This window comes from Notolabrus celidotus, chromosome 11 (genome assembly GCF_009762535.1).
Source record: "Notolabrus celidotus isolate fNotCel1 chromosome 11, fNotCel1.pri, whole genome shotgun sequence".
Classification (NCBI taxonomy): Eukaryota; Metazoa; Chordata; class Actinopteri; order Labriformes; family Labridae; genus Notolabrus; species Notolabrus celidotus.
Window position 1 is genome coordinate 31,384,360 of NC_048282.1, and position 15,415 is coordinate 31,399,774.

A 15,415-nucleotide genomic window follows, 5' to 3' on the forward strand; every position below is an offset into this window, starting at 1 on the left:
CATGTAAACATTAGATCAACGTGCTGGACAGCCGAGGCACATCCACTTCCTGAGGGGGCGTGGTCAGAGAGAAAACAGAGTGTTCTGAGGAGGACTGAAGAAGAGGGCTTTTCAGGCAGACCAAAATCTGATTTCAAAGTGGTTTTTTGGGCACAAACTTTAAAGACATGTTTTGGGGACCTCTTAGACCAATATATATATTGATGAAAAAAGCGTGATATGTCACCTTTAACGTCCACATGCCTATGGTGGTAACACATTACTCCAGTCGAGTGCTGATTTGCCAAATTAACCAGACACAGCGTACAAACAACTTCATCTCCATTTTTTAGATCAGAATACTGCCAAACTGTACTTGCTAAGAGATGCCAGCTGTCACCTGTCCTGGTTAGTGTTACAGCATCATTGCAGTAGCTGTTCCCTGGAGTTGTAGCCCCAGCTAGTGGCAGATGACAGAGCTACAGCTTAAACACAACATATGACTGGCATTGTGGGCCTAAAATCATCATTAATAACTTGTTTGAATGACTAGTTATTCTAGTGCCAACTAGCAAGAGTGATTACGTTTCATTTGTTTCCAAAGTGATCAAATTCAGAAGTACCTACAGCATGCATCACTGCTTATGGCCAGCAGGGGGAGACTCCACTGACTGCAAAAGATGCTTGGTTGTACAGGACCAGATGAGAAACTGATCCTACTTCTCAGCTGAAGGCGTGGCTATGACAGATTGACAAGTGGCTACCATGGTGACTAGTAACCAGGATAGGAGTATAGCAGTATTTAGCCATCCTGTGTTCCAAACAAGGTCACTTCTGGTTTCATAAAACTCCAAATGGCAACTTCAGATATGACTCCAGTCTTGAAAAGGGAGATTTACAAACCAGTGGGTGAAGTCATGGTGGCTTGTTTTATGCAGCTCAACAACAGGTTTTGCAGGGGTCAGGCTGTTACGCGATATTGTTGCTTCTAATTTGTGTTCCTGTGTTGCTCTTTCCACCCAGCTCCCTCTGTGAGATACTAGTCCTGCCCTGTCACTATGGTGCGGAAGCCCTTCGCTCAGGCCAGTCCAGTTTCACACGGTCTTATGTAACATACATGGAAGGATGGACAACAAGATACCAGGAGAAACAAGGTGAAGGGTGAGTATAAATTCATTTCCATGTTTGTCTTTCGTGGGTTTTGGGGTCACCTCGGGGTCTGTCTGCACACTCCAGGACACACAGGGCACGGAGGACGGCCGCCTGGTTGTCAGGACAAATCGGGCAAGAGGAGAATGGCAGGAAACAGACGAGGAATTCAGATGTGGGAGTGGAGATGGATGGTTTAGGTCAACAGGATGATGAGGGAGGAGAGGAGCCCATCAGGCTGAATGGAGAGGCATCGGTGGTGTCATCACACGAGGAGGGAGGATTTTTCATCATTTCCTCCGCTCCATTGGTCAAATCATTACTGATGTCTCTCCAAACAGAGTGACCCAGCGTTCACTCCATGAAGCCACTCTCCAACCCCATGAATGAAAAGAAAAGCAGGAAGGCCCCTGAACTTCCAAGTATGTTTGTTGATCCTCACTAATTGATTTGATTATAGTGGCACAGATGCCTTATTATGTGGCCGGAGATTACCTCACTTTAACTCTTTAACGACATAATGCCAACATCATTAGATTTTTATAGCTGCTTGCTTGAGACAATGTCATATTCCCAATTTTCCCTTGAAATCCCACTTAGGGAGGGGAGTTCAGAAACTCTGAAAATATTATAATTAAATATAACATCATTATTGTTTAATAACATTACCATTAGCTACTTCATGGTAAGGGTACTAGCTTGCGAACAAGATAGGTCAAGCTCCAGCGCCAACCTACTGTGTGGAATATTGAAGTCAATGTGAAAATAAACAACTGCGGCTTCTTGAGGCTGCCTCCAAAAGCCAAAGACACCCCATTAAAGCCCATATTACAGGATTCTTTGTGATATATTAATACATCACCTGTCTTTATGTTCGTCCAAACTAGGGATGGGCATTTAAAGCCAAAATACTATTCGATACACATTGGCATCTATTCGACGATTATTCGATTAATCATCCCCACACACACCACACACACACACACACACACACACACACACACACACACACACACACACACACACACACACACACATACACATACATACACATACACCTGTCCCATTAACAGCCTGTTTGTGTGGCAGTCAGGTTAACCAGCAGCAGGACGAAGTGCTGCTAGTAGCGGGCACTGACAGAGTCTGTCTCTGTCTTTATGTCAGTGTTTCTGTGACACGGCGTGACGTGTGTGATTACATTTAACAGCCATGCTCAGTCTCTGGAAATACGCGTAGTAGTAGTAGTGTGAGGTTTGGAAACGGAAAGATCATTGCGACTGTCGGTAATGTTTTCTTCTTCTTTTAATAATAATAATAATACATTTTATTTATAAAGCGCTCTAAAAGTTTCTCCAAGACACTTTACAGGAAAATAAATGATACAATAGAAAAGCAAAGGAAAAGAGATTAAGATAAGATATTCCTTTACTCGTCCCACACGGGGGAAATTCAAGAACAGTGCAAAAATGCAAAGGAGAGCAAAGCAGCGAAATAAAACAAAACAAAACAAACAAAAATCAATCAATTACACGTTAAAAGCCTTTCTAAATAGGTAGGTTTTGAATCCAGATTTGAATGTGGTGAGTGAGGGAGAGAATCTGAGGTGTTGGGGAAGATAGTTCCAGAGGGTGGGGGCAGCGACAGAGAAGGCCCTGTCCCCCCAGGTTCGGTGCTTGGTGGAGCGGAGGTTGCGGGTGGGATTGTATGGCTGCAGAAGGTCGGTGAGGTAGGAGGGAGCTAGATTATGAAGGGCTTTATAGGTGATGAGGAGGATCTTGTACTGTATTCTGGAGGGGATGGGAAGCCAATGGAGGTTCTGGAGGACTGGGGTGATGTGGTCTCTGGAGCGGGAGTGAGTGAGAAGGCGTGCAGCTGAGTTGAGCTTTTGCTATTTATGCAGTTAGCATTCTTCTTCTTCTTCTGTTTGATGCAGTTAGCAAGCAGCTTTAAGATGGTCTATAGCCACCGTATGGTGGGAATACGGTATTACAACCAGGCACCGGTAAAAACAATGAAAAATGTTACTTTTAAAATGAGAAAATATAAGTAACTCTCCAATTTTTACAAAGTGAACGAATATTCGAAAATCATTGCCCATGCCTACTTTGGATTTCACTTTCCATTGTCTCTTTCAGTGAAATAAACTTGAAAGAGGCGAAATGAAAACACTTTATAATTTTTACAAATCTGAAACCTCACACGCAACAGATCTTCCTAACCAGTGTGTCATCAGAGGGAAAATGGCATTACAACCATGTTCATATTTTCAATTCATAACACTAACATTTTGGACACTATCTAGGTATAAACCAAGCGGCAACCTCCGGCCTCAAACTAGGAAGCTCATGCGGAAGTGTTATAAACTGCAATACATTGAGAATCCACTTGAGGCTGGCTGCAGAAACCCCGGAAACCACAGAGACATGAATTGGAAAAAGACGATCTTTGCAGCATTAATAAACATGTTTACAGCCTGGTTTAAAAAACAGCTTGGCTCTACGAAGCTGATCCCTCTATCGGCACACACTGTACAGGGGTAAATTTTTTTCTAACGCGACGGTTCAGAATAGCTGTTGGCCAGGAGGCTCAAACTCCGCCCCTTTACGTCACTCTGCCTGGTTGAGTTCCGCATTTCCAATATGGCTGCCGCCGTCGATTGGCTTCAAAACAGCACTCAGGAACAGATAGGTGACGTCACGGATACTACGTCCATTATTTATAGTCTATGGTATAAACACTATCTAGGTATAAAGTGTGAAGATGGCTGATTATATTTTGAAGCTGTTGACAAATTGCATATTTTCAGCATTTATTGCTGTTCAAAACCAATGTCTTTGTTCAATTCATCATGTGATACAAAGGAGGATAACACCCTCGGCAGAGAGGCTGATAAGAGAAAATAAGGCCACCACCTGGTTTATTATTGAGAACAGCCAGCGGGTCCCTTGCAGTGTTCTCCAAGCACTAACGCAAAATGTGAACTTTTAATGTTACTATAAATATCAGCATGTTTCTCCCCTGTTAGCCTTACAGTCTTGTGTCAGACATGCTTCTGTGACATCTCCATCCAGCTGGTCTCCGAGATTCCCAAAACACCAAAATTCATGAAAAAGAAAGAAACCAAAGAAGTCCCCTGGGGTCAGATTCTATGCTACCATGTGCTGATCCTCGTGATATCCTGGCAGTGCCCCCTCACACTCTGCACAGAGATTCTTTGTGCATTTTAAAGCCAAAATAAGTCAAATGTTGAGATAGGGAGGGTGACCGACGGGGAATGTAGGACGGAGGGAGAAAGAGATATAAGTTAAATCCTCCAGAAACACTCCCCTGCCAGGCTGAGCTCATCAGGATTCCTCAGCTGTCAACAGAATCATGCTTCACATTCAAATAAGTGTTAACCGCACTGTGCAAACATTATGTTCCACAAACAGATTTCATGCCAGAGGAGAAGTTAAAAGGTGAAGAGGAAAGCAGGAGGAATAAAAACACGTGTGTGTCTTATATATTACTGTACACATTTAACAAGTGTTAAATTATGTTTGTTTCTATTTGGGAAGTTTGAGTAGTCACACTCTTTTAAAGAGATGTTTATTTTTGGGGCTTTCATGACTTTATTCAGAGAAATAGGACAGTGCATAGAGAGGGAAACTGGGGCGAGAGAGTTTGGATTGACATGAGGAAAAAGACCGCAGATTGGGATCAAACCCAGGTCACCTGTTTCAAGGACTATATCCTCCTATAGCTTCCTATAGCTTCTGTACACTGGATTTAACGGCTATGCCAAACCAGTGCACTGATTGTTTCTTTCCTCCTTCTGAAGTGAAGTGAAGGTCCCTGCTTGTTCCTAGAAATTGCTTGAAATCACATGGTAAAATTGGTCCCTGTACTTTCTGTGTCAGTTTTTCAACAAAGGGGCCGAGCTGACCTGGATTCCCTGTGGGGAACACACTTAGTATTGACAAGTCCTCTATTCAGCCTCACCCTTTAATATCCCTCGTTCTTCCAGCATATTTAAAATACAAGGACAACGGATAAACTACTGTAAGAAAGTGCCATCATAGCTTTATGTCAACATATTTCCTCTCAAAGAGTTAGTTATGTTCATTAGATCAGAAAAACATGATTATTTTAATGTTTAAAGTTTCAATTAAGATAAGATAAGATAAGATATTCTTTATTCGTCCCACAATGGAGAAGTTTAAGTGTTACAGCAGCAAAGTAGTATAAAATAGCAATTATTAATTAAGCAAGTAAAAATAAGCATATCTTACAACATATATACACAACTAAATAAGTACATTTGCAAATATTTCCAAAACCAATGATGCGGTGAAAATGTGCACAGACTTGTAGCCTAGGTATAAACAATGTACAGAACTGGGAAGATGGGTAGAAAGACGTATTGCACATGTAAGAAGAGAAGGATGAACTGGTTTGGGGAAATATTGCACTTGAGTCCGTTTTTGGTGATGTAATTGTTATTGGTTATAGAGTCTGACCACTGCAGGAAGAAAAGACCTGTGGTATCTCTCCGTGAGACCCCGCGGATGAAGAAGTCTGTCACCGAACGAGCAACCCAGTGTTGTTACGGTCTACTGGAGGGGGTGTGACGTGTTGACCATCAGAGAAGATCTAGCTTTGCTATCATCCTTCTGTCAGCCACCACCTCCACAGGGTCCAGCTGGCAGCCCAGGACAGAGCTGGCCTTCTTCACCAGCCTGTTCAGCTTCTTCCTGTCACCAGCAGAGATGCTACTTCCCCAGCAGACCACTCCAAAGAAGATGGCTGATGCCACCACAAAGTCAAAGAAGGACTTCAGAAGAGCCATTGTGACAAATTAAAGGGTTAACACCTTTTGAAAACGTACATCTGCTTTCTGTTTCCTTCAGAATGACTGACACAGTGATCTTACCCATCTAATAAGGTGCAACACTTAAAATTAAGAGCTATGGCAAACTTTAATTCGATAAATAGTTTTAGACAAATTCTGTTGAATTACGACCAAACGAGTAAGTCCTGAAACACCCCAGTCAGAGCAACCAGTTCTTTCTATGTGCACTTTTAGTATTAAACTGGAAACTGAAAAAATTGCAGAAAATTATACTTTGGCAGCAAATTCATGGTCTTAGTCAAAAAAAGAGAAAAGATAGATGGAAGACTGTGAAAGTTAATTAAACTGCAGGTGTGATCCTAATGAGTCTTTATGATAAATTAATGCATCACCTGTCTTTATGTTTGTCCAAATTTCTTGTATGAAAAAATATCATGGAGCATACTTTAAAAACCCAGCTGTTCATTAAATGGGTTTACTTTTAATGACCTAAATTCATAATTATAAAAAAAAAAAAAAAAAAAGTCATAACAGTGTTGATTCACTTTCATTACCTCTTGCAAATCTGTCCATCCAGTAAGTGTGTTTTTGTTGTTGTCTGTGTGGAGTAGAAGAAGTAATCCATGCATGTAAATCTGAAAAAGCATGTGAATCAGTAAAAGGAATGAGCTGACCTCAGGGCGTTATTTAAGAACTCTTGATTTTGCTTTTCTGTTAATTCAATGTGGACGCACAAATAACTGTCCCAATAACTAGCTTCTCTGTCTCTGACATGGTCATCTGACAAGCACGTTTCTTCCTGGATGACCTTGTAATGAAACTTGTGATCTTAGTCTTCTGAACCGTTGCGTTAGAAACAAATTCACCTGTATTTTGAACCAGGCTGTTGGTTGTTTATATCTGCTGTAAAGATCGTCTTTTTTGAATTGGTGTGTATGTGGTTTCCGGTGTTTATGCAGCCAGCCTCAATTTCGATGAATTGCAGTTTATAACACTTCTGCATGGGCTTCATATTTTGAGACCGGAGGTTGCCGCTTGAACATCTCACGCTTCTCTGCTACATGCACATGCACTAACCTAACACAGATGACTGATAAGGGCTGATGCAGAGTTTTACTGTCATTAATGACCTGAAGGTTTCAAGTTAATTTTTTACATGGAGGGGGCATGGTGCTCATAATATAGGAACAATATGAATGAAATCATTAGAAGTTTGGAAACCGTGACTTTTTCAAACCAAGACACACCTCAAAACTGGTAACTGGCTCATGCCTAGTTGCCTAGTCCTAATATTAGAAGAATAGTTGTAATCCCCCCCCAAAAAAAGTTGTACATTTACAAGCATACACTCATAAATAAAAAGGATTAAAGTCAGTTATTTAGTTTTTAGTAATTTAAGAAAACGATGCTTATGTATAACTTCACAAGATGCTCCATGCTCCTCATTTTAGTGAATTTGGTCTAGCTGTAGTCTAAAATTATGACTTTATTCTCATGCAACTTAATTCTTTCTCTGTTGTGGTCTTGATACTCCGTCGTATTGTAGTGATGGTTTCCTCTTTCACATTTTCTTCCAAGTGTTTTCAAACGCCCTTTAACAAACTTTGAAGAGGATCCGCTCTGAAACATACTGTACACGCTGACCAGCTGGAGCACCGGTTCCCAGACACCAGCCCGCTCTTGGCTTCTTCCAGCCACATATGGTTGTATTGTTTGACAAGAAATATCTCCAGGCAGTCCTCAAAACCCCAGCGGTGGGACTGCAGTGCTTCCAGATGTGGCCTGGCTGCCCAGATCTCCGGAGCAGCTCATCTCAGTGTGAAAATCAACAGTGAACACCCAGCTGCACACACTCCTGCAACACAACACACACACACCAGTGCTAGAAGTTTGTCACTTTCTGCTGATGTGGTGCGATTACCAAACAGCATGTGTGTTGTGTCAATGATGTCAGTGCGTACTTGGACTGTAAGCGCGCATGTGTGGTTTTGCGGTGCTATGAATGACTCATTATACTGTTAGTAATCTATCCGGGGACACACAAAAACCGGGGCCAACGGTTGTGTGTGACGCCATGTGCTTTTACAGGCCTCTCAGCTACGTATGTACACAACATGTAGTAGGCGGGAGGATCGCTTCCTGTTTACCAGGTGCATCGCCCAAATAACGAATCAAAACACACCCTACAACTTCTCTGCAAACAGCGTGTGTCTGTAGTACGTCAACTGGAGCATCAGAAGAAATCTTAAAGTGCAACCACAACCCGCACTCTTCAAAAACCGTTACAAACACAAACACAAACCGTCAGAACGAGTTCCCAACATTCACCAGGAAACAAACCTGCAACAGAGATAAAGCTGAACAGGATGTCAGGTTCTACCCGCCAACGTCTCATTATTTCATTCTGGGGCTTTGCTGCACATGTGCACACACACACACACATACACAGGGACAAGGGTGGAGGCAGGGGACGCCTGCAATGGGGGAAACGGGTTAACAGGCAGTTAGAAAAAGGGGTGTGGAAACAGACGAGAGAGAGAGAGAGAGAGAGAGAGGGGCCAAAGGAGTGGGGCCATATAAAGAGCAACAGAACACAAGCCTGGCTTTATCCTGCTCGTCTGTCCCGCTCACTTAGACCTTACAGGAAACTCCCGACTCCCCCGGCCCTCGCACGCACTTTTTTTTTTCTACCCTCACACAGTCCCGCCAGCTTGCTGAGTCTGACCAGAGAGGATGGCTGCGCACATGTGGAGAATGAATGGGCTCTTGGGAAGGATGGCTGGAGTCCTGTTGATCTGCGCTCTGTTGCTCAGCAGTGAGTACTCTGATTATTGGTTATAGTATTTGTATCTGTAGTAATATCCCCTCTCTGCTTACGAGGACTAAAGTCTTTTGTGAGGCGTGGAACTTTCCCCTTGTTTTCCACTCCAAATTTCTCACAAAGTTTCCTACATGGTATGTTTACATCAACAGTTGCTTTTACAAACTACTTGGGGAGCATGGAGGTTGCTTTGATGTGTTCTACCATGAGGTTTCACACAGAGGCATGGTTAGTGGCATGCTGGCTGCAGACACAAAGGGTCTGCTCAGGAGTGGAAAGTTGCAGTTGAGAATAATTATGCTTTACATCCTGCGGTGCATCTGGGTGGGGCTAATATGTGTTTGAAAGTGTGTAAAAGAATCCAAACCACACACACAACCTTAAAAACATAGTACGTTTTCAACAATATCAACAGTTTGGTTTGTCAAAAATATGTTTCCTGTACATTTGAGTGTGTGCGTGTAAGCTGCATGTGTGTTACATTAGTTGCATTAATTATGTTCCCCCATAGATCTGCAAACACTTAGTGGGTGTGCCCATGTGTGCCATGTTGTACTCATGTTTTGCAGACAAAAACCTGTTCACACACACATTATGGGGACTCCTTTTGTGGAGAAGATGTTCATCCCCATAACATAAATCAGTGCATTTTACCCTGAAGTTTTAGCTCAAGGTAATGTTAAAGGTGACACTGTTGTTGTTATAGAGGTGGATGTGTAGTTAATTTAGGAATAAGTCTACAGAAAAATTAATCAGCCAAAGTGGTGTAAACAAGATTGGACCCGCCTTTCCTTTTGTAGACCAAATGTACGCCCCCATAATATAAATCACAACATTTCTGCCTGAAGATGGTTTGTCTAGTTAAGATTAAGGTGTTAGGGTTGTACCAATTATGATTAAGTTAATTGAAAGTCTCCAAAAACATTAATATCTCTCGTTGTATGGTCCGCAAAAGTGTTGTAAACAAGACAGTGTGTAGGCACATGTCTTAATTATCAAGCAAGCTGTGGGGACAAAAATCTGGTTACACACTAACAATGTGGGGACACGCCTTCTTTTCTGTGACATATGCTTTTAGGTAGTAGATAGCGGATATGTGCCCTTGGCTTCAGAAGGCCTCGTGCAAGGGATTATAAGTCAATGTATATTCACCTAAAGAGTTGTAAACAGGACTGTGTGTCTGTAATTCTATTATTAAGCAAGTTGTGGGGACAAAAATGTCTAAACGTGCTAACAAATTGGGGACACATCTTCCTTTCAGGGTCAGATACTTTAAGCTTTGGTTAAGATAGTCATGCTTATGGCTTGTGTAGGTCTCCAGGAGAGGGATTTAAGTCAGTTTATGGTCCCCTGAAGACTTGTTTACAGGATTTTATGTGTGTGTGCATGTGTGTTTCAGTTATTATGAGTTATGGAGACAGAAATCTGTTCACACACTAACATTGTGGGGACCCGCCTTGTTTGTTGGGACAAATGCTTGTAGGTTTATATAAGGTAGTAGTGTATGGTTAAGGTTGGATTAGGTCTCCAGGAGACGGATATACGTCAATGTATGGTCCCCGAAAGAGTTGTAAACAAGAGTGCGTGTGTGTATGTTTCAATTATTAAGCAAGTTATGGGGACAAAAATGTCTTCACACGCTAACATTGTGAGGACCCAACTTCCTTTAAGGGTCAGATACTTTAAGCTTTGGTTTAGAGATAGTCATGCTTATGGCTTGTGTAGGTCTCCAGGAGAGGTATGTATGGTCCCCTAAAGAGTTGTAAACAGGACTTTATGTGTGTGTGTGTGCATGTGTGTTTCAATATTTATGCGATTTATGGAGACAAAAATCTGTAACACACTAACAATGTGGGGACCCGCCTTGTTTGTGGGGACAAATCTTTGTAGGTTTATTTAAGGTAGTAGTGTATGCCTGGTAAAGATCAGAATTTGGTCTCCAGCAATGGAATATAAGTCAATGTATAGTCCCCTAAGGAGTTGTGAACAGGACTGTGTTTTCTGTGTTTCCATCATTAAGCAAGTTATGGGGACAAAAATGTCTAAACACTCTTACATCGTGGGGACCCAACTTCCTTTTAGTGTCAGATACTTTAAGCTTTGGATTAGAGATGGTCATGCTTATGGCTTGAGTAGGTCACCAGGAGAAGGATGTATGGTCCCCTGAGGACTTGTTAACAGGATTTTATGTGTGTGTGTGCATGTGTGTTTCAATTATTATGCGATTTATGGAGACAAAAATATGGTTACACACTAACAAGGTGGGTTTATTGTTTTATTTAAGGTAGTAGTGTATGGTAAAGATTAGATTAGGTCTCAACATGGGAATATAATTCAATGCATAGTCCCTGAAAGAGTTGTAAACAAGACTGCGTGTGTGTGTTTCAATTATTAAGCAAGTTATGGGGACAAAATGTCTTTGCACGCTGACATTGTGGGGACCAAACTTCCTTTAAGGGTGAGATACTCTCAAGCTTTGCTTTAGAGATGGTCATGCTGATAGCTTGTGTAGGTCACCAGGAGAGGGATATAAGTCAGTGTATGGTTCCCTGAAGACTTGTAAACAGGACTTTGTGTGTGTATACATGTGTGTTCCAATTATTGTGCGATTTATGGAGACAAAAATCAGTTCACACACTAACAATGTGGGGACCCGCCTTCTTTGTGGGGACAAATACTTGTAGGTTTAAGGTAGTAGTGTATAGTTAAGGTTGGAGTAGGTCTCCAGGAGAGGGATGTAAGTCAGTGTATGATCCCCCGAAGAGTTGTAAACAGGACTATGAGTGTGTGTCTTCCTTTAAGGATCCGATTCTTTAAGCTTTGGTTTAGAGATGGTAATGCTTATGGCTTGAGTAGGTCTCCAGGAGAAGGATGTATGGTCCCCTGAAGAGTTGTAAACAGCATTTTATGTGTGTGTGCATGTGTGTTTCAATTATTATTCGATTTATGAAGACAAAAATATGGTTACACACTAACAATGTTGGGACCCACCTTGTTTGTGGGGACAAATACTTGTGGGTTTATATAAGGTAGTAGTGTATGGTTAAGGTTGGAGTAGGTCTCCAGAAGAGGGATGCAAGTCAGTGTATGGTTCCCTGAAGAGTTGTTTACCGGACTGTGTGTGAGTGTGTGTTTCAATCATTCAGCATGTTGTGGGGACTAAAATCCATTTACACTTTAACATTGTGGGGACCCGCCTTCTTTTGGGGGAAAAATACATTAAGACTTAAAAAGAAAGTCATGGTTATGGTTAAGCTTTGACTAGGTCTTCAGGGATATAGGTGTGTATAGTCCCCTGAAGAGATGTAAACATGACTGTGTGTGTGTGTGGACTTACTGGACAGTCTACTCCAAATCAGCCTGAGGCCTGATGCTAATTGCAGGGTGATGTATGGCTTGGACAGTGTTGTGAAGCAGGACTGCTTCTACTTGAGCCTAATGTGACGACCTCTGCAGAAACGTAATGTGTCTGCCATCTTTGGGCACGGGAGCGTTAAATGTTTGGAGTGACCTCAGGGAGACGTGGAGGAGTATCCCCAGACTGATGAAAATAACTAAGGGCTTACTTTAAAAGGGAAAAAAGATCACGAAGTGGCGGAGCAGGTTGGTAGTCGGTGCAATAAAATGGCACAACCACTTACCGTCTGCATCAGCGGTTTAACAGATGGCAATTAGACGTTCATGTAAATCATCATTCTGGATGCTTCCCGTTAAGAAATGAAAGCGGTGATACAAACACAATATTTTAAGTCACAACCAGTAATGAGCTATTTATTTGCTATTTATTACTCTTGTTCATTCTTGAGTCCCATTATCTGAATTATTAAGATTCTCTTGCTCTCTCTCTTTTAATGGTCACACCCATGCCTGCATTGCCGTTTGCCTTATTTGCATATCACTCACACCAGCAGCATTTCAATGATCAATAACTCAGTACACATTGTCCTGCTTCTGTTTCAGGTTTTAGCAAACAGCTTCTGATTTCTACTTTAAGAATACCACATGGGTGTTGCCTCAACTCTGTGACCCGTCCTCAGTTCTTTACCACATCCAACACAAGTCCTCCGATCACACAGACCTGCTACATGCTTGACACTTGTGTCCAACTGTCATTGTGGTGTGAATTTGCAGTGGCATGATCCCTGGCAGCACCAAAATGCAACACTCGAACACATGTTGCTTGAATATATGCAAGTTTTTATTACATCTACATCCTGTCGGTCCTTCTGTGTCCTTCATCTGCATTCTTTTGCAGCTATTTCTGTTTTTCTGATACATTTTGCGTCACCAGCCGAGTCACAAGACAAAATCTGTGTCCTCATTGACAATATTAGACTATGTTTCTGCAGTGGTGTATGGGTCAGAGGTCTTGCCTAAATGACCTTAATATTCAGTCAGACATTTTGCAGGTTTCATGCTCCATTCTGGATGACTTTATCCAAATAAAGAACTCTTTGTCGAGTCACTCTCTCCTGATTAATGCGGGGGAGTTTTACTGCTGGAACGGCCTTGTTGTGTCTCGTTCTCAGTGTGAATTCATCTTGTATCAGGAGGCTTTATCAATGCCACATTAGATGCAGTGGGGGTGATGTCATGAGGGCAAATGGGCAAGGCTGCCAATCCTGGGCCTGTCTTGAAAAAATGCAGTTGTGGAATCAATGCAAAGCAGAGAAGAGCCATTGAGTCTTTCTCTATCTTTATGAGAACCAAAGAAACCAGCGCACTCTTTTTTAATACAGACCCTGGACTACCACTCATCAAGTGACATATTCACTGAGTTAGCTACTCATCAGTGATGCTGCAAGACAAAAAAGTCAATTTTCAAGCACAGGGCTGAATCAAAGGTAATGTTGCATCACATGTACAGCAGTGCAGAATTAAAATTGGACTGGAATTAGGTTTGGTTATCTGTTTTTTTACAAGGGGCGATTTTAAAATGATACGATTTGGGAATCAAATTTTGGAGTCAAATTTTCAATTAACAAAAGAATCTGTATTAAAGTAAAGACTGATTCTGAAACAGTCTCACCCTTAAACAGAGGCCTCTTTATGATCTACATACAGAGTAAAATCAGATTGTCATCATCAGGAGTAGTTTTTCCTTTTAGATGAAATTTTAGCGCCTGTGTTCAGGTTGGATTTTATGCCAAAAAGCCAATCCTTATACTCGGCACTCACCCTGAAGTGTCAAGGTTTGGAACTCTGCTGGTAAACTTTGGCATTGAGAAGTAGGTTAGCGATCAGGAGGAGTTTTTTCCTTTAGGTAATTTTCTTTTGACACAATGTTCTGTCCTCCTGGCTGATATTTGAGCAGGATTAGCCAAAAAAGACGTACGTCATCTGTTTGAGTATTGTGCCAGACGGAGAAACTCTACAACCAGTGCTTTGCTAGCTAAAAGAGCTAAATGGCTTTGGACAGGATTTAATGTTTACGCCGGCTTGTGAAGGCTTCCCTGCTCTTTGAAGACTAAAGGGTTAAACCATGTGCATATTTAAATGTTAATCAGACATTTATTGGGACACATCGTGACTACAGGGCTTTGTCAAGTAACGTTGAAACAGTAGATCTTGTTGTGTTTTGTAAGCTAACTAACGTCAATGAATCCAATTTTTTTCCCCCATATCTTTTTTTATTAGATTTTTGCAGACAGTACAAAAAGATGTCACACAAGAGTAAGATAAGTCAGAGTATCTGCATAGAATAGAACAAAAATCCCTAATTAAATATGAAAAACAGGACAGACAAGACAATAGAAAATAAATCCCTGTTACCCGACCAACCCTCACCCTCCCAGCTTCCTAAGGTAGTTGTCCATTAGGGACTGTCCTATTATAGATACTAGTAAACAATACAAGTAGACACAGAACATACATAAGTATAAGTACACAGTTCAACAGTTAGTAAAATTAATAACAACGATAATAAATAAATAAATAAACAAAAAAAAGAATCAGATTTTACAAAGTCTTGTTGTTGTTGTTGTTGTTATATAACCGTTCATAATTCTTGTGGCGACAAATCAATGCATGACCTCATCACTCAGCATCCTGCAAAAAGTTGTTTCCACAACAAATGCACGATTTGGCAAGAGCATCTTCTGTACAACAGTGGGTTATAGTGCTCATGGGAAATGCATTCTTCATCCCAGAAAAACACTACAGATTTCTTCCAAGAGGGTCACCAGGATCTACAAAGCATGAAAACATAAACGTAGCACTAATTGTTTTTTTCAAACTTGGCAATTTGGAACCGATTTTCAGTTCCCAATGTAAACTGACAGACTGTAGGCTGCGTCTCCAGCCATTGAAAGGAGTAATCAATTCAAGCTGTGCACATTTCAAACATATCTCTTGAGTTTCTTGCATACTTCAGATTTGAAAAACAATGGTTAAGATTAACAAAAGTTAGGGGTTGAGTGTATGCAGGGTGTGGAGACAGGATGAGAGCCTTTGTTGTTCTTGATTAGTCAACGTGTTTATCTGAACAAACATTCCTGTCAGATATAAGCAGCCTGATCGCGCTGACTCCCTGGCAAACAGATTCAAGTTTATGCTCCCACTTCCCATGGCTGTCATTCAGAAGTTATGCAGGCGTGCAAATATGTAGCGCTGCAATGGGCATGGGCTGCGATGTA

At 41.5% G+C, this 15,415-nt stretch overlaps 1 protein-coding gene across 3 annotated transcripts in view; it reads left to right on the top strand.

Moving 5' to 3' along the window:
• The window catches only part of si:dkey-261h17.1, a 61,100-nt gene that overhangs the window by 18,255 nt on the left and 27,430 nt on the right, over nt 1-15,415 (top strand). The window contains exons 2-3 of one of the 3 annotated variants that reach the window (XM_034696793.1): nt 1,003-1,140; nt 1,216-1,550. In XM_034696793.1, the coding sequence (XP_034552684.1) occupies nt 1,490-1,550 (61 nt within the window). In that variant the 5' untranslated portion in view covers nt 1,003-1,140; nt 1,216-1,489. Of the gene's footprint in view, nt 1-1,002; nt 1,141-1,215; nt 1,551-8,660; nt 8,775-15,415 lie in introns of those variants that run through there. The other 2 variants (XM_034696795.1, XM_034696794.1) reach the window with 2 other exon arrangements.